The sequence below is a fragment of the Branchiostoma belcheri genome, unplaced genomic scaffold (genome assembly GCF_001625305.1).
Source record: "Branchiostoma belcheri isolate BF01 breed outbred unplaced genomic scaffold, Haploidv18h27 scaffold55, whole genome shotgun sequence".
In the NCBI taxonomy this organism is placed as follows: domain Eukaryota; kingdom Metazoa; phylum Chordata; class Leptocardii; order Amphioxiformes; family Branchiostomatidae; genus Branchiostoma; species Branchiostoma belcheri.
The window spans coordinates 1,273,853-1,296,276 of NW_017804187.1; the positions used below are offsets into that span (position 1 = coordinate 1,273,853).

A 22,424-nucleotide genomic window follows, 5' to 3' on the forward strand; every position below is an offset into this window, starting at 1 on the left:
GCAGCAGACCACAGCGACACAGACTGCATCCTGGTCGCGCTGCTGAGTCACGGAGAAGAGAAGACGGTTTACGGCACGGACGGGACGCTCGACATCGCAGACCTGGCCGCGTACTTCAATGGCGTGAACTGCAAATCCCTCGTGGGGAAGCCTAAGATCTTCATCATACAGGTGAATGGGCTTTGTGCCTGCATGGCTCGGGATCAAGATTAAATGTATGATGTTCTAAGTCTCTCTATCTAATAGAGAGAGAGAGAGCACAGTCAAACATGTATTAAATGGCAGCATCTTGAATACAGTATATTGCTTTGAAATATGGCACAGACAACTTCTTGGTAGTCCCATACATATAGAATACAACACGGTGTATTCCAATGCTTCAATGCCTGGTCCAAGCATAAAGAATCCAGATTTTATCGTCCACCTGTTTACTTGAATTCATTTGATTGATACACAATGTTGTCATAGGTGGATTCAAATGTTTTCACATCAACCTCTTCTGTTTCCAGGCTTGTCAGGGTTCAAAACTCATGGAGGGGGTGGACGTGCCTGATGCGGTTGGTTTCCGTGACGATGACCTCCCGACCCCGCCACAGACACAGACGCTGCCGGCAGAAGCAGACTTTCTCTACTACTACTCAACCATGCCAGGTCAGATTGACTCATCAAATTTTTAAATTTTTTTCGAATGAAAGCTCAACTGTGTCTGTAGAATCCATAGTTGCAAAGTTCAAACTTAGTTCCAACATAAAAAGGGAACTCACCAAATGTTTAAAGGCTTTATCCTTTTCGTCTTCTTCCCTCCCAAACGAATAAGGTCAATGATCTGGAACAGATGGCTGTAACCAAAGTAACTGTTGCTGTAGCAGACACCTTGTGGTGTTGAATTACATTATGTAGCAAGTAGCAGGACAGAGTTTTGAGGGACTGGTCACCATATTACTCTATTATGCTCTATGTACTTTAGTTACAGCTGTTAGTATCTTAGCACACCTTTAATTGTCTTAACTTCAATTATAGTGATTCAGAGCAAATTTTTGCCAAGAAGAAACTGTTGCTCCTTTGTGGCCTAAGAACTAAAGAATGACTGGTGAGGTGTAGTGTCAGGCTCGTAGTGTTGATAATTCCACTTTTTTTTCCGCAGGGTACCTTTCGTGGCGTAACCAGGAGAGCGGGTCGTGGACCATCCAGTCGCTGTGTGCCGTCCTGAAGGAGCATGGGAAGTCTGGGATGGAGATCATGCAGATCCTCACTAGGGTCAACAGGACGGTACGTGTTTAAAGATTCCTATTAATGGTCTGAACTGCAGAGATGTACCCTTACTCTGGGAAGGACTCCTTCTCTTATTGATAAGTGTGGTAGGATCTTTAACATATTGCTAGAGGTGTGTCTCTCCTCAAGCTCTGAGTAAAATCTTAATCTCTTATGACATCTCATTTTCATCCAAGCCTTAGGGGAAATATGTGCCATCCTTGAGGGCATAACACTGGAGCCTACAAGGAATTTGAACGCAGAACCCAAGACACTTGTTGAGAAGAGTATGGGTGTGTGTGTGTGTGTGTGTGTGTGTGTGTGTGTGTGTGTGTGTACATATGTGTGTGTGTGAATGTGTGTGTGTGCATGTGTGTGTGTATGTTTGTGTTTGTGTGTGTGTGTGTGTGTGTGTGTGTGTGTGTGTGTGTGTGTGTGAATATCTGTGTGTGTGTGTGATTGTGTGTATGTGTGTATGTGCATGCGTGCGTGTATGAGTGTGTGTGTGCCTGTGTGTGTCTGCACATGCGTGTTTAGGTGCTTTATCTTACACTTAAGACGGTTTTATTTTCACATCCCCAGGTTGCCACCCAGTTCGAGTCACGCACCCGAGACAAGGAGATGGACAGTAAGAAGCAGATCCCCTGCATCATGTCCATGCTCACCAAAGAACTCTACTTCACACCCAAGATCTAGCCTGACTTTGCACTCCTGAGCTTCTTCCTTCTATAGCCACCAGTTCTCTGCGTGGATGAGGTGTTTAGAGCATAATATCATATCCAGAACTGTGCTTACCATATCCAGGACTATGCCTGTCTAGTTCTATGCCTAAACTGGTTAGGGTCAGGGTTAGGCACAGTTCTAGATAGTCTCTATCATATCCAGAATCAACAGTGTCACTAGTTCTATGGCTGAATCATGTCCATGCTGACCAAAGAACTCTACTTCACACCCAAGATCTAAGGGGTGTCTTCCTTCTAGCTACCAGTTCTCATTATAATTAAGAGTATATCATATCCAGAACTGTGCCTGTCTATAGTCCTAGCATATCCAGAACCGTGTCTATCTAGTTCTATGCATGAATGGATTACAGTTAGGATCAGGCAGAAATCTGGATAGCATCTACACCCATGTCTATCTAGGTGAATGCCTGAATGGGTTAGGATTATAGAGTTTTTTAAAGGCATGGTTCTGGATAGTCTCCAAGTATCCAAGAAGAGAGACTTGCCATAGGCACGGTTCTGGATTAGCCAGAACTGTGCCTGAGCATGGTTCTTAATACAGCGCAGTTCTGGATAGAACAGAGCATTTGAGTGACTGCCAAAGAAGTCTTTTAATTTTGCAGTGCTTTTATTCTGCAGTACTACTGGGGAAATGAAGAAGGCGATTTTACTACTGTGTTTATTGAATTTGCAGTGCAAAAGTCATACAAGAGGAGACATGGAGCTTTTTAGATGGGGTTTCTTGTAAGAGTGCAGCTTATAAGTCAGAACAATTTAGCAATCATGAGTCAGACCCATTATGAAGTTAAACTCAGTCTTTAGTTTATTCCGTGATCTGGCAGGAACGTAGCAGGAACATCTAGATTGAAATATCATGTATGATTTCTTCATAATCTTACTACATTTTTGTATATTCGATCTTTATCAAAATATAGAAAATTTCTTTCTTTCAGCATCTCACTGAGATCTGAATCGGTGTGTAGAAACAAGGACATTGTATTGAAGATGATGTGAATATCATTCCTTTTTCAAATCATGTGAGAAAAATCTATTTTGCATTAAATTTGCTATGACTGTATATAGAGTCTGTCATAATGCCAAAACATGACTCAGATTTTTTCTGTACATTGTAGGTAGACAAGATCCCGTCCACATCCTTAATTTGATGTTAGCAGATTTTTTATCTTACAAGCAGCAGGATCCAGGAATCAAGGGTGCTTTACACCTAAGACATTGTGAAGGGCTTGTTGCAACAGCTAAGGCATTCTCAAGGATCTATTACAAGAGCCGAGGATCTTCCCCAGGTTTCTTAGAGATCTTTTCCAAAATCTAACACTCCTAACGATTTCTATTTTTAAATATTGATCCTTAAAAGGATCAATATTCCTAAAGATAAGACACTGTTAAGGATCTGTTCCATATCTTAGACATTGCTAAGGATCCAGTCCGACAGCTGAGACGTCATAAAGGTTGTAGGGTTTAAGAATTTTTTTAAGGATCAATGCTCCTAGATATTGTTAAGTATCTGTCCGATCGTCTAAGACATTTCTAAGGATCTGCTTCATAATCTTAGACATTGATATTAAGCAGATTTGTTCCATCATCTACAGTGTAAGACTTTCATGATAATTGTAAGACTTTGCTAAGGTTGTACGCCATCATCTAAGAAATTTCTAAGGATCTGCTCCATCATCTAAGACATTGGTGTTAAAATCCAGTCTGCTAGCTGACATGTCCCAAGGGTTGTTGCACTGAAGGAATTTTTAAGGATCTGATTCAATGCTCCTAGATATTGTTAAGTATCTGTCCAATCGTCTAAGACATTTCTAAGAATCTGCTCAATTATCTTAGACATTGCTAAGGATTAGTCCCATCATCTACAACAGTTCTAAGGATCTGCTCCACTATCTTAGAAATCCCCAAGGATCTAGTCCACTAGCCGAGTCGTCCTAAGGGTTGTTCCGCATGATGTTGTTGATCCAGTTGGTGTACTCGGACACGCGGGTGTACACGCCGGGGAAGTTCGCTTCTGCGCAGCCGTAGCCCCATGACGTCACGCCCCACAGCGTCCACTTGCCACTTTTCTCGCACACCAGAGGGCCGCCAGAGTCGCCCTGGGAAGCACAATTTACATCTCATCGTTATTCTTCCACATTTCAAAACTTTCTGCCTACATGTATCTAGTATTCTAGTTCTATGTCTGAATGGGTTACGGTTTGGCTCAGGGCCACCAGAGTCGCCGTGGAAGCACAATTCACAACATGCCATTATTTTATATATATTACAACATTTCATGACTGGGAAGCACAGTTCACACCTCAACGTTATTCTTCCATATCTTTTAAAGCATCTGGCTACCAATGCTAGTTCTATGTCTGAAAGGGTTAGGGTGTGGATTTTATGCCAGCGTCTCCCTGGTAATCAGAATTTACAACATACCATTATTCATCCGTGTTCTCAGAGCCTCTATCGCATCCAGAACCTTGCCTATCTAGTTCTATGTCTGATTGGGTTAGGGTTGGATAATCCGAGCGCATCCAAGAACAGATTTGTATGGCAGGCACGGGTCTGGATACACGTGGACTACTAGTATCCAGAACCATGTCGGAGTAGGGTTCTGGATAAAGCATGGTTCTGGACACAACAGCTGCGGTCACACACATCTATCTACGTTGCTGGATTTTTCTGCCTAGCTGAGACACAGCCACAGTAGCTTATATATAGACAGACACTGGCCCTCTTCCCACTAAGTTAAAATTGTCCTGATCAAGTCCAATAGATTCGGTTTGATCGGGCTTCAATCTGACTACTGTTGTGGAAGCCGGATCAAAGTAAATAAATTTTATCCTAGGGGAAAAGCACGAGTGTTTCCCTCACCTGACAGGTGTCGACTCCTCCCCTCATGAACCCAGCGCAGAACATCTGGTCGGTCAGCTTGTCGCCATAGCTACGTCGGCAGGTGGATATGGGCAGCAGGGGCACCTTAGCCTTCATCAGGGTAGCCGGATAGTTGGGGCGGCTGGAGTCTGGGGAAAGACGTTAAGGGTTAGGTTATACATAATGCCCAGCCATTTTATCTCATGAATAAACCCTACTGCGGCAATAAACAAATGTCCACCAGGCGCTTTTGATCAATCGCAATCTATAACATAACGTCTTGTGTCCCAAACAATTGGTCATTTTAACCTTACGAAGAATCCAATCCTGACAACCGAAACACCAAACCCTTAACTCTGAGGAACATATTGAAATGGTCCTGTAAAATAACTTGAAAATCTTCATAGACACCTGTTAGATGCTCACCTGTGTTGCCCCAACCACTGATGTGGCATTCGTGACCGTCTGGGAACTGTTCCGCGGACGCCAGCGTGACAAAATCTTGGGTCTAAGGAAGACAGTGGCCTGATACTAGCTTCACAGACACCTATTATCTGCACTCTACACATTGGCCTGATAGCTTCACAAACACCTGTAAGATGCTCACCTGTGTTCCCCCAACGTACCACTGATGTGGCATTCGTGTCCGTCTGGAAACTGTTCCGCAGACTCGGGAAGATGCCAGCGTGATAAAATATTGGGTCTAAGGAAGACATTGGCTGTGGAAACTAACATAAATATGTCTTTGCAAGCTTCACAGACACCTGTAAGATGCTCACCTGTGTTTCCCCACCCACTGATGTAGCATTCGTGTCCGTCTGGGAACTGTTCTGCTGACTCTGGGAGACACGCCAGAGTGACGAACTGGTTCGTCTGCGCGCACATCCCGTTCTTCCTCCGCAGCTTCAGCAACGCGATGTCGTTATCCTGGAGATATGGAAATCACGTCAGGATCACAAGTTTGCAATCATTCTACAGTTTATTTTCTGAACAGGGGAATAAGGGCGCTGCTCTCTCATGTAACCAGCCAGCTCCCTCAAATCACTTCTCAAAAGTAGCTACTTACACACCATTTAGTCTATCTCAAAAGGATCTTATTCCAGTAATGATGTAAAAAAAACACAACAATGCATTGATTCTAGCATTGTGTTACTCTAAAAAAAATCCCCCTCTGCCACTTCGCTCAGTATGCTTGTGATCTGCTTCCTCATAGTAAATTCGTCTAGAAAAAAAAACCGTCATACTAATTTATAGTTTAATCAGACCTCTGACTCAACACAAACCCCACAGCTCGGCCACCCAAAACAATACTCCCATACTCACGGTTGACTCGTCGTCGTGCAGTTGGTGCGAGAAGAACGTCTCTACATCTAACCAAAACGTCACGAGACGAGAAGACCTGCTCCGTATCAACACAAACCCAGAACTCGGCCACCCAAAACAATACTTCCATACCCGGAAGTAAAAACATGCTAAACTCACGGTTGACTCGTCGTCGTACAGCTGGTGCGAGAAGGACTCGTCCAGGTCAAACCTCTGCTCCGACCCTTCGTCCACCCGGTTGTTGTGTTCTCCGAGAACCACTGTGTATGAGCTGTCGTAGTACCTGTAGGCAACAACAACAACCATGTTAAACAAACAAACGAAATGGTTTTGTTGATTGTTAAGCCACATTATATGTTGTCGAAATGTTTTGTCATGTCTTGTCAGCAAGGCAAGCCCTTTGTAACATCCACTGGCTAGTTGGGCTGCCCTGGCTGTGAGGGTTGAACATCCAAACCAATAAATAAATAAACAAACAAACAAAATATAACAAAACAATCATTCCAGAGGTTTTTTTCAACATGACATGATAACAACTGGATATCTCCGAATACTCAAGCGTTTCAAATAGCATCATTTTTATCATGAATAAATAAACAAACAAACCAAATATAACAAAACAATCATTCCAGAGGTTTTTTTCAACATGACATGATAACAACTGGATATCTCCGAATACTCAAGCGTTTCAAATAGCATCATTTTTATCAGTGACTTCAGTACCAAGGAAAGCACCAGGTTGCCCCAAATCTTTCAATTTCTTTAAAAGGTCAATACCTACCCACATACCTAATCCAATAACAATCTATTTATAGCTTCTTCATTTTTAGCTACAAAACATATAAAACATAACCTTCGGCAGAGGTAAGAAAAACAGTTCCTTACTCCATGCAGTGCGCAGCTGTTACCACCCAGCACGGATCGATCAAGGTTCCTCCGCAATGGTGGCCGCGGCCTTTCACGTGCAGCGCCACCTAGATGCAAAAGTCAATAAGATAGAAAATGAAAGTCCGTTCTTGTTGATCATTTTTCGCCAATAAAGAGGTATTCCGTCCTCTTGTGTCCACTCGCAAAGTAGTAAAAAGTAAATGGATCAGTGTGGCTTAAAAGCCGTGCTTTGTCCCAAACCGTGCCTGGCGTGGCCTGGGACACTCGGCGCGTGTCCCAAACCGTGCCTGGGGACTGAGCACAGTTTGGGGCACGCGATGGCCTTGTCCCAAAGCGTGCCCGGTCCCGCCAATCACTATGATTGACAGCGCTTCCGGGCACGGTTCTGGACAGTCAGGCTGTGTCCCGTTCTGTGCCCGCTCAGACGGGACGGGCACGGTTTGGGACACAACAAGGGGTATTCTCTCTTTAGAGCACGGTTCTGGTTGAACGTGGACTATCCAGAACCGTACCTGACCATGATTCTGGATAAAGAACACAGCATTACCTGCCAGGGGTATTCTCCCTTCAGCGCTGTGGAGCCTCCGACGATCCTCTCGAACATGACCGGGCCGCTGAGGGGGGCGGAGTCGGTAATCTCGGTCTTCACTCCGCAGGTCCCGCCAGAGGGCTGCGGCGGGACCGGGTCCACGGGGTCCTCGGGCTCTGGGCCCTCGGGTTCACCTGGGCCCTCGGGATCGGGGCCCTCGGCCGGCAGATCTGTAGTGGGGTGGGGATTAAGTTAATTTTCTGCCTATGTACTCTTGCACCCTTCGGCTTTGCAGGTACTCGCATTTGCAGTAGCTGGATATATGACATGCGCCTTGAAGGATTCTTCCACCTACACATATTCACCACGGCACCAGCTTAATACAATGTAGAAATGAAGGACAATGGAGGGTGCATACAAATTTGGTTCGAACGGGAGCTTGACCAAAGTATACGTATTACATAATGATAAAAAGTAAGTGCTAAGGCATCACTCACTCACTCACTCACTCACTCACTCACTCACTCACTCACTCACTCACTCACTCACTCACTCACTCACTCACTCACTCACTCACTCACTCCCATAGCTGTAGACCGTGAGGGCAGTTAGTCTGTCTACAAAACAAAGAAACCCAGAGCTGACCTGTGCACTTGGGGATCTCGCAGCTGCGCCAGTTTCGCCCGTCCTCGTCCACTTCTATGTAGCACCAGGGCCTGTCATCCCGGTCGGGGTTGCGGCAGTAGTTGTGTGGGCCCAGACGGTACTCGCCGCCAGGGTACTCCCGGGTGTTGTAGTTCCGATCCAGCGTCGCGTTCCAGTACAGGCACTCCTCTCCAAGCTCCGTCGTGTGGTGCCGGCCTTGGTAGTTTATGCCTTTTCCCTTGTAGCATTCTGCAATATGTGTCATTTATTGTTACCGCTTATCTTGTCATTTCCTTTGTTACAAGTCATCTTGCCTTTTTATTTGGATAGTGTCTTGCCTATTGGGTACTCTCTTGCCTGCTGGATATTATTTTGCCTCTTAGATACGGTATGGCCTATTGGATACATTCTTGGCTATTGGATACTGTCTGTCTTGCCTATTGTATCCTTCCTTGGCTATTAGATTCGGTATGGCCTATTGTATAGTGTACACATGCCTTGCCTATTGAAGGCCATTGGGCACTGCCTTGTCTGTTGGTGTTGGATACTGTCTTCGCTATTGGTTACTGCCCATGTCTTGCCTATTGGCTATTGTCTTTGCTACTGTCTTGGCTACGGAAAGGTCTGCTTGGAGATAACCTTACTTACCACACTGTTTCTCGTCGCTCTCGTCAGCACAGTCCAGGTCTCCGTCACACACGTAGCTGTGCGGGATGCACTCCTTTTCGTCTGCACAGGTGTACTCACTCGCCAGGCAGCCTAGGAGGATGGTTGGGACACATATCAGCCTTTTCTTACCCTTAGGTACAGACTTTCTGGAACCTGTGGCCCACTAATGATGCCAAAGTCATGTGTCTGAAGTGAGGGGGCCAGGAGAACTGATGAAGCCCGAATACTGTACTTACACTCGGAGGGTAAGAGGTAAAATAAAGGTTTTCTAAGAATGGATAACACTTGCTTTTGAAGCTTTGATCTTTTAAAGAATATTTCAACCGATGTGGATTTTACGTTCAGAACCTTCTTGCACTAAACACGTGACGCCGGCTGCCACGGTGGGCAAGCAGTCCTCCAGGATCAATTAATAAGTTCACAAAATTTAATACAAAACTTGAGAGGGAGAGCGCACAGATGTCATCTTCGTTGACTAAGAAGACCTACCTTCTTGTACTTTACACGTGACGCCGGCGGCTTCTGTTGGCGAACAATCATGTTCCCCCCACGGTTCGTGTCCGCAGTCCTCCAGGGTAGACTCCGGACCCGTGAAGTTACAAAACTTGATTAACTGATTATCTTCATTAACTAAGAAAACCTACCTTCTTGTACTTTACACGTGACACCAGCGGCCTCGGTTGGTGAGCAGTCGTGTTCCCCCCACGGCTTGTGTCCACAGTCCTCCAGGGTCGACTCCGGGCCCGTGCAGTCCACCTCGTCCAGCAGGAAGTCCAGCCGACTGCCGCCGAACGTCGAACCGCTGTGGACCTTCTCCGCTCCTCTATGGGAAACAGCAGGGAAGTTTTGCACATTAAGCAATCTTATTCTTGAGTGCAGGCAACACAAACTACGATGCCGTAGTCTAGAAAACAACCCTATATGTCGCCTGCGTCGTGGCTGGTCTAAGATCCTCTGGGGGAAAAGCAGGGTTACAATAAGCCACCTCACAGTTCTGAATGTGCATGTGACATGTGTACTGAGAAACATACTGCCGCCGAACGAGGAACCGCCGTGGGCCTTCTCCGCTCCTCTGGGGGAAAAATTAGGCTTTAATACTACAAATATAAGCTACCTCACATTTTTGAGCGTGTATGTGTACTAAGATAATACTGCCGCCGAACGTCGAGTCGCCGTGGACCTTCTCCGCTCCTCTGGGGGAAAACAGGTTTGTAACATAAGCCCTGTTGTATCCAGAACCATGCTCAGGAACGGTTCTGGAAAGCCAACACTATCAAGAACCGTGCTGGGGCCCGGGGGCACATCTTCATTCTTGGACCGTGCCTGATTCTAACTCGAAACCATCCAGGCATTACAAGATAGGCACGGTTTTGGATACGATACGCCACTCAATTCTTCAGTACAGGCAACACAAACTACGATGCTTTTGTCTGGAAGACATTAAACATTTTACCGTATACGCGGCTTGGTCTATCTATGTCTATGAATTTTGAGGTCGACAATATGAACCCTGACTTTTGTCGCTTACGGACCCGACTTAATATTGTACCTAGAAAGGGTTCTATTATTTACAAGTGGAATTTAAGCGCGGAGCCACACGTCGGTCACGTTCAACACTGACCACCAGACTTGCTGCAGACTTATCAGATACAATTAGTGATGCATACCTAAACCCAATTTTAGGTTCAGGTCCGGATTCAAGTCCAGAGGTTTAGGTTCAGGTCCGGACTTGTAAGTCCGAACCTAAACCCATGGCATATATAAAATTGCATGTTGGCAACCTTACAATGTTGTCTGGGTGAAACTTTGGCCACATAACATGGAGGCCGACACTTGACAATGCCTGATGGCAATGTTTTCTTCATTTTGCAGCAAAGATTTTACAATCTACGGAAGGTTTTAGGTGGTTTAGAAAGAAAACGGGTATGTAAAATAGTCTTTTATGGTAATAAGTCCGGACTCGGTTCTTGACTTTTAGGTTTTTTTGGACTTGAACCTAAACATTCTTACAAGTCCGGATCCAAGTCCAGTGAACCGGTATGCAGCACTAGATACAATACAAACAAGCACGCAAACTCACAGAGGATATCCCAGTTGCTTGCAGACGACATCAGCGTCCTTGAGGTCCCACGAGTCGTCACAAACAGCTCCCCACTCCCCCATGTACTTGACCTCTACGCGACCTTGACCCTCGCGCTCACCACCGCGCAGACGCACTTCAAAGGGCGCCGCATTTTCTGCAAAGAAAAATTGACTTACTCATAACTACATGTACCTTCAACACTGTAGAATACATTTTATACTGTGGGGTGTAAGTCAAGTTTACTTGATGAGCAGTGTCTCGGTTGGATGAGATACTAGTAGCTGACTTTTAAGTCATTCCTCAACGATTTTGCATGGCAATGAAGCTGCTATCGTAGCCTGTGTGCCATCCTATTTGTATGCCGGTACTCCCTCAAAATCTTTAAGGGAGCGAGTATGTCAGCCCTGGCATACAAATAGGATGGCACCCAGGCTACTGCTACTGAACAGCTTTATGTTAAAAGATATAGAAGTTGTAGAAGAACTTTCTTGCACGATAATTGCACATGGTACAATGTATGGCAAAGTACAAATATAGCAAACAAGTAAAATATGTGTCGAATACGTAAGACCTAATGTAGAATAAAACCTAACATATCCTAATTACTCAAACAATAAGGCCGCTAGCACACGTCTTTGTTAAGATCCATTATTAATATCTTTAGGCAATCATACGTAATTGTTTTAACAAAAGGAAAAAAAGCAACCTCCAACAAAGTTACCAAGAGTACTCACCGCAATTCTCCTCGTCTGAGAAGTCTCCACAGTCGTTATCTCCGTCGCACTGGAACGACTCCGGGATGCATTTTCCGTTGGGACACTGCGTGAAGGGTCCGCCTGGCAGCTCCGAACAGTCCTGGGCTGAAAGGGTGTCAGAGACATTCTTTATGGGCTCGACAAAAGTACGGGGACTTTCTTATGGCCTACTATAACTAAGATTGAACAAATCTTAATACATGTATTGATAAAGTGATCCTACTTACAGAATATATAGCAAACTACGTGCAGAATGCACCCCATTTCCTGTGTCTGACCTCCTGTAATGCTGCCTGTCAATCTTTCCCCCACCCTACGTGTCCCAACCTACTCTGTCCAAAAAGACGCACAAACTCAGATCTCAGCCACCCAAAACAATGCATCCGTACCTGAAAGTAACAAAGAAAAGACACTTACTTGACTGGTCCACACGTTCATAGTGATCCACATTCTCATAGCCTAGTCCACTCAGGAGTCCACCTGTGGTCAACTGGTTCTTGTGCCTATAACAGACATAGGCTTAGCCCCCAGCAATTATGAAATGATTATGCAGCAAGTTTAAACTGTAATTTCCAACACAAGAAATTGGACTCACCCAAATTTTCGACTGTACAACTCCAGTTGTCAAGGAATGAGCAATCCACCGCTTCCGTGACGTCACGCAGATAACACACGTGACTCCGTGAGCAGTGGATCATAGGATGCAGAAAGTCATCTACATCAGGGCATTACAGCCATCCCTCAACAGAGACGGGGGGCGCCACCGACTTTCTGCAACCTATGATCCACTGCTCACGGAGTCAAGAAAACAATCTTAACTCACGTGAGATCACACTCCCTCTTCTGCTTGTTGTAGTCGAACGCCTTGCAGACGAAGTCGGTGGTCTCGGAGCAGATCTGCATGCAGGTCTCCGGGTCCACGTTGGTGTAACCGGCCAGATACTCGTCCTCCTCCAGCACAAGCGCAGCGTTACGGTAGATCCGGTACTCTCCCAGGAACCCGCCTGGAAATAAACAACATTTAGGGTCCTACTGAAATGCCTGAATAGGTTAGGGTTATGATCTGGAGCGGTTCTTTATCCAGAGCCATGCACATGCACGGTTCTGGATGTCAGAGTATCCAGAGCTGTACAAATCTACGTATACGTACACAGAGACTATCCAGAACCGTGCCTGATCCTCACTCTAACTTAAGTGACAGAACTTGTTAGGCACGGTTCTAGTTATGGGTACAATCACTCCCCCTAACCATGAAACTAGCACTACGAAAGTTTAAACCGGGACTATATAAAGGATTTTGTAGAGCTAGAGATGCTTACCACATTCCGCCTCGTCTGTGCCATCCTCACAGTCAGTGTCTCCGTCACACTGGAACTCATTCGGGAAGCAGCTGGAAAGGAGAAGGCAAGGTTTCAGCTGGCCAACTCTCTCTCTCTCTCTCTCTCTCTCTCTCTGTCTCTCTCTCTCTCTCTTTCTCTCTGTCTCTCTCTTTCTCTCTCTCCCTCATCTCTCTCTCTTTCTCTGTCTCTCTGTGTCTCTTTCTCTCTCCCCCCCTCTCTTTCTCTCTCTCTGTCTCTCTCTTTCTCTCTCTCCCTCATCTCTCTCTCTTTTTCTGTCTCTCTCAGTGTCTCTTTCTCTCCCCCCCTCTCTCCCTCCTCTCTCTCTCTTAGTGTTATGTAGCCATATATGATATTGTGTGGGTATCAACACTTCTAAGATGTTAAAGAGGAAATATTGCAATGTCTTACTTTGAAGTAGACTGGCATTTGAATTGTCCCTCCGGGCACACAACCTCTTCTGTTGTTTCTGCATGGGTAAAAAAGGGCAGAAGCGGTCAGGCTGTGTAAACGATGAGTGGGTGATAAGTGAGTGAGTGAGTGAGTGAGTGAGTGAATGAGTGAGTGAGTGAGTGAGTGAGTGAGTGAGTGAGTGAATGAGTTACCGTCGCATTCCTGTACGTTGCAGTAGTATTGTACTATTGAGTCAATATAATTGTAACTCCTGACTCAGTAGTACAGTACTAGGGAGTGACTGAGCGAATGAATGAATGACTGAATGAATGACTGTACCGTCGCACTCCTCTACGCTGCAGTAGGCCCATCGCTGCTGGGGATCAGTTGTGTAGCACCAGGGTTTGAACAGCGAAGCTCCCTCCGGTGACGGGTTCCGGCAGTAATTCCCCTCCAGACCTTCAGTTAGAAAAATCACAGTCAGTGGGTTGAAAAGATACACGTTGGTAAGACTGATCAAAATTTCATATCTGTATCTGTATAACCGGTATAACCGCCCTTCGGTATAACATACTAGCTTCTGTATCTGCATAGCCGGTATAACCGCCTTTCGGCGTAACACACCAGCTTCTGTATCAATATAGCCGGTATAACCGCCCTTCAGAGTAACACACCAGCTTCTGTATCTGTATAGCCGGTAAAACTGCCCTTCAGCGTAACACATCAGCTTCTGTATCTGTATACAGTATATATTATCCTTTATAACCGCCCTTCGGCGTAACACACCAGCTTCGAATTCTGTATCTGTATAGCCGGCATAACCAAAAGGTTCAGAATCTGTATCTGTACATTAGGTATAATCGCCCTTCGGTGGAACACACAGGATCGAAACCGGAATGTGTAGTGATAAAATTTCAAGTACATGTAGCAAGTGATTCTGGTAGGTTTATAACGACATGATATGGCCGCTAGTAGTTCCTACCTTTGTCCGGGTTGAACTCGGGCGTGTTCTGGTGTTCGTGTGGAGTCTGCACGTCCCACCGCTGGCACTGCACGCCGTCAGCGGTCTCACTCACGGTACCCCTGCGGGATGGACGGGTGGGAAATGAATGAGTGAATGAATGGATGATGGATGAATGATCATATGAATGAATGTATGTTTTTGTTGTGTTGTGTGGTGTGTGATTTGAACGGTCAGTTCATTTACAAACTGAAAGCTTTAATGGCTTATACTAACAGCACCAAAAAAGCAGCTTCTGTGTGTATACTTTCCTTAGCCATTTGAGCATTTGCTCTGGACACTCACATATCCAGATAGATAGATAGATAGATAGATAGATAGATAGATAGATGGATAGATGGATGGATAGATAGATAGATCTAAACGGATACGGTTCTGGATAGGACACCCCACCTGTAGCTGCGCCCTCCGTCCTCGGTGCTGAAGCAGTCTGTCCCGTCGGTCCCGTCAGTGCCCGTGGCGTCGCAGGACGGAATCCCGCAGGCGGAGGCCAGGACGGGGCTGCTGCGGGACGGCTTCACGTAACACCACGGCTCCCGGGCGCCGTTAGGGTTCCGGCAGTAGTTATGCACACCTATGAACAGTATAGAAAAACGTGTTGTTTTTGTGACGTTGTCTGACTGATAGTCTTACGCACAACTGAACGCTGCACTTATCTTGAAAGTTCACCCATAAGAGCTTTATGGCTATATGATGATGATAATAAATTACACACCGATGCCGCCCTTGCCGTTAGGATAGCTGTAGACGTTGATGTGCATGCCCGGCTTTTCGTCGTCCCACCACAAACAGTCGTTCCCGTTTTTATCGGTGTCCTCCTTCCCGCGGTAGGTGGCGCCGTCTTCCGTATAACACTCCACTGCGGGAATGGTAGGAGTTGTGTCATTTTCTTCTGCTATATCATACATATACATTTATACAATGTGTTGCATTTACATGCTTGGTTTCGTCTCTCTCTTGTTTACTCTCAGCACTACAAGTACTGAAATTTTCCTTTTAGATACTACAGTAACTGCATTTAGCACATGTGGGTAAGACCCATGCTTTATCTGGAACCTTGCTAAGGCACGATTCTGGATTCTAGTCCATGCGCATCCAAAAACACGCCTTGGACAAAATCTACGTTCTTGGATACCTGGACACTATCCAGAACCGTGCCAGATCCTAACCTGAACCCATTCAAGCATAGAACTAACCACTGGAATATGCACACCGCTAAAGGTAGAACAAAAAACTCCAACACGTCTGCTTGGAGCCAAAGTTACCGTCGCATTTTGGTATCTCGCAGTAGTCGAATCCCTGCTCCATGTTGACGTAGCACCAGGGCTGCTTGTCGCCGTCGGGGTTGCGGCAGTAGTTGTGGTCGCCCAGCCCGAACTCACCGTCAGGGTAACGCATCGTGCTGTACCTATGGTACGGAACAAACACATCCACAAGTTTAGACATAAGTAGAGCATTACATTGGGATCGTGTGGCGCAACGGCAGCGTGCACGACTCGGAATCGAGAGGTCCCGGGTTCGAGTCCTGACATGCCACCGATCTTGTGCCAGGGAGCCAGCGGTAATTCCAGATGGTGGCAATCTCCAAGTAGACTTTTTGGTGGCTGCAAAGAGAGAACCAAATTCCACCGGCCACCGGTGGTGAAATGGTGACTGTCCAGCAAACGGATACTGCCTGGCCAATTTGGTGAATTCTGTCTTGGTTGCAAATGCCTTTAAAAGATCTGCTTGGAGATTAAAGTTTGCACCCAGGCTAGGTTAGAAGTAAGAACATTACATTGTGATCGCCCAGCCCGAACTCACCGTCAGGGTAACGCATCGTGCTGTACCTGCGGGACAACCGTTTTACACATTAGTTTATTCAGCTAATCTCCAAGCAGATTCGGTGGGGCTAGGGGGCTTTATGTTAGCCGCCTGTATCCATTGGCTGTCTGTATCCATTGGCCGTCTCGCCCCACCGAATCTGCTTGGGGATTATATTCAGCCACGTTTTAAACTTGTGTACATTTGATTCGTGTAACATGCCCGTAGCCAGGATTACTATATATCTGAGTAAACAGCGAGCGCAAAAAAGTACAAGATACCAATGAATCAGGGGATACCATATCCACTGATTTTATTTGCACGAAGATAGGCCTTATTGTCTAGAGTTAGCCGACAAACAAAATGATGAAACAGGATAATGAGTAACTTGACAGTTTAATTGTGTGGGTGGGATGGGGGACGATACCGACTTCGAACCACTTTTGACCCGTTTGCTAACGTCACCCTACGTGTTCTACTTAGCACCTGGTTAATAATGGGACCAATTTTGGGTCGTCCTTTGGATAATGTTCCCACTGACATAAGCATTAAGAACCTTGTCTAGGGGGGACCACTAGACCAGATTTTGTGTCTCTTGGGGCAGTTTCAACTGTACTTCACCGTGTCCTTACCGCATGTTTGTAGCCTCGCTCCAGCTGATGCAGGTCCTGCCTGACAGGGTGGTGCTGGCCGTGCCTCGGTACGTCTCACCCTGCTCTACATAACACTCACGGTGGGACAGCGACATCGCAACTACATGTATGGGACAACAACAAAGGATGACAGACCTTTACCTTTAGTACGTTTATGCTCTTGCAACTACTAGTAAGTATAGGTCTATACCATCCATCCATTGAAGGGTTAAAACGTATTCATGGATCATGATGATCCATGGGGACAAAATCAAAGCGCGGGACAATGTGCGCTTGTGTGTGTGTGTGTTTGTGTGTGTGTATTTGTGTGTGTTTGTGTGTGTGTGTGTGTGTTTGTGTGTATGTATTTGTGTGTGTGTGTGTGTGTGTGTGTGTGTGTGTGTGGTCTGTCAGCCCCACTCACCGTCGTTCAGCAGACAGACGACGCCGGTCACTTCGCTCCGGTCGCAGTCGGACTTCCATATGTGTGTGTGTGTGTGTCTGTGTGTCTGTGTGTGGTTCTGTCTCTCTCTCTCTCTCTCTCTCTCTCTCTGCGTGTGTGTGTGTGGTGGGGGGGGGGCGTGTATGTGTGGTGTCTAAGCGCCACTCACCGTCGTTGACCAGACAGATGACCCCTGCCACCCAGTTCCTGTCGCAGTCGGACTCCCGTGTGTGTGTGTGTGTGTGTGTGTGTAATCTTTGCCAAACGTCTGCACTTGACGATCAGCCAGAACTACTCACCGTCGTTCAGCAGATAGACGACTCCCGCCACCTCGTTCCGGTCGCAGTCGGACTCCCATGTGTGTGTGTGTGTGTGTGTGTGTGTGTGTGTGTGTGTGTGTGTGTGTGTGTGTCTGTTTCTCTCTGTCTCTCTCTGTCTGTCTCTCTCTTTCTCTGTGTATGTCTCTCTCTCTGTCTCTCTCTCTGTCTCTCTCAGTCTCTCTCTCTCTCTCTCTCTCTCTGTCTCCTTCTCTCTCCTCGTGTGTGTGTGTGTCATCGTCTGTGTGTGCCTCTCTCGCTCCCTCGCTCTCTCCTCTACCACAGGCTGTGTGTGTGTGTGTGTGTATGTGTGTGTCGGCACGTACCGTCGTTCAGCAGACAGACGACTCCGGCCACCTCGTTCCTGTCGCAGTCGGACTCCCACCAGCCGCGGTGCGAGCACTCCATCAGGGTCCTCTCGTTCCCAGTGCACGTGACGTCATCCAGGATGAAGTCCCGCCGCCCGTCCCCGAACCTCGAGTTCTTGGTCGCCATCTTGGCTCCGCTGTAGCCATGATATAATACATCGATGCAATCTTAGTTATATTTGGCAGTGATACATATAGGAATGGTGCGGTATAAATTCTCTGAAACAGTCCCCAGTAACAACGGTCGAGGGATTTGGTCGATTTTCGGCCGCCATTTATACTCCATACCAACACACCAACACAAGTTCATAGCTGGCTCCGCCCCTGAGGTCTAGCCAAAAAATGAAGTAAAGGGCTTCTATTAGCACATGCCGTGCTTACTTTCTGTAGCCAGGTTCCAGGCGACATCGGCCACTTCTGGATTGTCTCTGAGTATCCAAGAACGTAGATTTGCTCCAGGCACGGTTCTGGACACGCGTGGACTATCCAGAACCGTGCCTGAGCAGGCAGGATAAAGCACGGTTCTGGATACAAGTACCGTGCCTGATCCTGAACCCTAATCCATTCAGGCATAGGACTAGATAGACACGGTTCCGAATACGATACTTACTTCTTGTATCCGAGTTGCCTACAGACGACATCGGCCGCCAGCTTGTCCCACTCGTCATCCAGAACCGTGCCTGATCCTAACCCTAAATCTACCCTCTCTGGTCGGCTAAATCCCCTGGTATAAGATTTATTTTGGCCAATTTCTATCTCGTTAGGTATAATTCTGGATACTATACTTACTTCTTGTATCCGAGTTGCCTGCAGACGACATCAGCCGCCAGCTTGTCCCACTCGTCATCCAGAACCGTGCCTGATCCTAACCCTAAATCTACCCTCTCTGGTCGGCTAAATCCCCTGGTATAAGATTTATTTTGGCCAATTTCTATCTCGTTAGGTATAATTCTGGATACTATACTTACTTCCTGTATCCGAGTTGCCTGCAGACGACATCGGCCGCCAGTTTGTCCCACTCGTCATCACAGATGATCCCCCAGTTCCCGCCTTCCACCTTCAGCTCCACACTCATAGCTTACAAATACTTAACCAATTCTATAGATCTATAACATGCTCCGCCCCAGTGGCGTCACCAAAAAACGAAGAAATCGTGCTTACTTCCTTTAGCCATGTTGCCTACCTGACCTTGCTTCAGGATAAGCATAAAGCACAGGTCTGGATAGCCTCTACCAGGCTTCAGAAGGCGACTGGAAAGAATAGAAATTAGCCACATAGAGAGATAACGAGGGAGTTTGTTCGCTAGAGAGTACATTTGGCTACTCTTTTCAGCCGCCTCCCGAAGCCTGGTGGAGGCTAGATTCTGGATACAGCACTTACTTCCTGTATCCGAGCTCGAGCTGCCTGCAGACGACATCGGCCGCCAGCTTGTCCCACTCGTCATCCAGAACCGTGCCTGATCCTAACCCTAAATCTACCCTCTCTGGTCGGCTAAATCCCCTGGTATAAGATTTATTTTGGCCAATTTCTATCTCGTTAGGTATAATTCTGGATACTATACTTACTTCTTGTATCCGAGTTGCCTGCAGACGACATCAGCCGCCAGCTTGTCCCACTCGTCATCACAGATGATTCCCCAGTTCCCGCCTTCCACCTTCAGCTCCACACGGCCGCGGTTAGGCGCCATCCCGCCGCGAAGCCTGATGAGAGAAAAGGATCGGAATTTGAAAGAAAATCTAGTAAAGTAACATTTGCAAAGCAAGTGCATAACGATTACGTTAACAAGCTTTTTTTTTTTTTTTACTTAAACATGTTCATATATATGGTGACCATGCAGCCCCTCTTGAACTCAGTTCTGCATGGCACTTGCTACATGATGATGTAACTCAACATTAATTACCATGATGATGTCTTTCAGGTCATTGACCTTGCTTGTTTGGAGAAGAAGAGGAAGAAACTAAGGAAATGCAATAGGTTTTCCTTAGGTAAACGGTAAAAAAAAATAACGTGACAGCATAAAAGCCCATTTTGCAAAGTTTCAACGAAATTTTTTGGCCTTCGTCAGTTACAAGCATCATGAGGTTCACGATAACGATTACGCATGCGCAGTGTGATGCATTGTGGGTTATGTGTCAAAGAGGACTAGGCATAAATTAGTGCCACACAAAACAATACTTCTGCCCCGGAAGTTCAAAGAAAATCTAGTACTGACCGCATGGCCCAGTTCTCTGTCCTTGCGATGGTCCCTCCCGGCCGGTTGTCGATGGTCGCCTCCACCTCGCCTCCGCGCATGCTCGCCGTCGGCGCGTCCATCAGGCGCATGCGCAGCCGCTCGTTCTCCTGCGTCAGGTTGCGGATTTGCGCCTTCGCGCGGATGAGCTCGGTCATGCAGGCGCGGTTGGGCGGACCTGTAGGGCAGACAGTACTATTAGATTTGTCCATAGGAACACATGCTTAAATACACTAATAGAAGTCCTCATGAAAGCACTTACCCATACTTCAATCTCAAAAATTTTTCTGCACCAGGTAGCCACAAGGGTCTGATTCCCAAATATTGAAAGGAAACAGGGGGTCGACCAGCTCAAACTCCCGCCACAGCTGATGATAGTAAACAAACCTCAACTTTGACCTACTTTTCCATGGTATCCATCCGCTCTGGCCAGACATGACCTAACCACTCACATCTCTCATTACGCCCACTAAACTGGTGAAATAAACAAAACTTGACCAAAGTAGGAAAGTTTAGACCCTACCTGTGCCTTCCAGCCCAAAAATCTCCAAAATGGACCAAAACTCTCAAGAGAAAAAAGGATTTTCAAAGGTATTAACTAGGCACTACAATCGTTGGCCTCCACTGCGCAGCGCAATTGTGACGTCTGCCCTGTAGAGGGATTTCATGCCCTTGTTAGCCCCTACCTAACTGTGGCCTGCAAAACTCCTCTGGCTAGTGGATACTGTCTTGCCACCTAAAGGGATCTGCTTGGAGATTAGCCTCTACCAGGCTTCGGGAGGTGGCTGGAAAGAGCAGAAATTGGCCAAATAGAGAGACAACATGTCTTGGGAGTTGGTTCGCTAGAGAGTATAGTTTGCCGCATGCCGTACCCGAACTGTACTTTCCAGCGGACCAACTCCTCTAGTATGTCATATTATCTATTTGCCATGGCCAATTTTTACTGTTTGCAGCCGCCTTCCGAAGCCTGGTAGCAGACGATAGAAGAGACATTGTGGATAACAGTTCGTGAACAATGTTTTTGAATACTGCCCTTTAACATTATGCATCTATGTACTAGTAAGGCATTAAGTGATTTTCCTCTACATAATTTTTTTTCTAGTCTCTCCCAGACTCCTTTGCAGGTTAAATAAACAGTAGAAATCGGCCTAAAAATCAATTTAGCCTGCTAGGGAATTAGTCGTAAATAGAAGGTCCAATTTGCACTGCATGACGATTTCTACTATTTATTCAGCCTGCAAAGGAGACTGGTGCAGACTGACTTTTCTGCCAACAGACATTGGAACACCTTGTGGCCATGACTCTTGATGCATTTATTCAATGTATTGTGTGATTTTCCTATATCATCGGAAATTGCGCATGCTCACCACGCGTGGGGTCCTTATCTATTTTCTTGGGTTTCTTGGGTTTTCCTGGTTTTCCGCCGCCGGGTTTCGGCTGAAACGAGGAACAGAAAATATCATGAATATAACACCCTCAATGTCTGAAGACCGAGGCTAGAAAGCCTAAAATCTCACCAGTATCAGGAGTCATAATTATAAATCCTAAATGTCTGTAGACCGAGGCTACAAGTCTGAGTCCTAACCGTATCAGGAGTCATGAATATGGCATCCTAAATGTCTGTACACCGAGGCTACAAGCCTGACTCCACCAGTATCAGACGTCATAATTATAAGATCCTAAACGTCTTTACACCGAAGCTACAACAAAACTCCACCAGTATCCTGAGTCATGAATATAGCATCCTAAATGTCTGTAGACTGAGGCTACATGCCTGGCTCACATCACAATCAGCCTGTGTGTATAGAACTCCTAAATGTCTGTAGACCGAGGCTACATGCCTGGCTCACAGTGTATCAAGGGTCATGAATATAGAAATCCTCAACGTCTGTAGGCCGAGCTTATAAGCTTGGCTCACACCAGTATTTGAAGTCATGAATTAAGCTCCTAAATGCCCGTGGATCGAGGCTACGGGTGTCTGTAGACCCTAAGCTAAAAGCCTTATTCGTCCTAAATGTCCGAAGACCGAGGCTACCAGCCTGACTCACGTCCGTAGCGGAACTTCGGACTTTCCCCCTTCTGAAGTGTTTTCGCGGCTTCTCGCGTTCCTCAACAGCCCAAGCACGGGAAACAAGCAGA

General features: G+C 46.4%; 2 protein-coding genes across 2 annotated transcripts in view; one reads left to right on the forward strand and one right to left on the reverse strand.

Annotated features, from left to right (window-relative positions):
- Positions 1-3,109, forward strand: part of LOC109481307 (caspase-3-like) — a 6,344-nt gene extending 3,235 nt beyond the window's left edge. Inside the window, exons 7-10 of the mRNA XM_019783839.1 lie at positions 1-171; positions 510-651; positions 1,145-1,269; positions 1,834-3,109. Coding sequence (XP_019639398.1) covers positions 1-171; positions 510-651; positions 1,145-1,269; positions 1,834-1,947 — 552 coding nt within the window. The 3' untranslated portion in view covers positions 1,948-3,109. The remainder of the gene's footprint in view (positions 172-509; positions 652-1,144; positions 1,270-1,833) is intronic.
- An 800-nt stretch (positions 3,110-3,909) lies between these two features.
- Positions 3,910-20,465, reverse strand: LOC109481308. The gene is made up of 24 exons (XM_019783840.1): positions 20,268-20,465; positions 19,621-19,755; positions 18,014-18,192; positions 16,929-17,049; positions 15,759-15,901; positions 15,209-15,352; positions 14,887-15,067; positions 14,455-14,555; positions 13,812-13,931; positions 13,491-13,548; positions 13,062-13,132; positions 12,566-12,746; positions 12,160-12,245; positions 11,722-11,847; positions 10,985-11,141; positions 9,549-9,727; positions 8,884-8,994; positions 8,236-8,484; positions 7,609-7,820; positions 7,059-7,147; positions 6,333-6,456; positions 5,630-5,777; positions 4,851-4,999; positions 3,910-4,087 (listed from the first exon to the last, which is right to left on the reverse strand). Exons 1-24 carry the CDS (start codon positions 20,441-20,443, stop codon positions 3,923-3,925), a joined length of 3,405 nt encoding a protein of 1,134 aa, XP_019639399.1. The 5' UTR covers positions 20,444-20,465; the 3' UTR covers positions 3,910-3,922.
- Between the last annotated feature and the right edge of the window lie 1,959 nt (positions 20,466-22,424).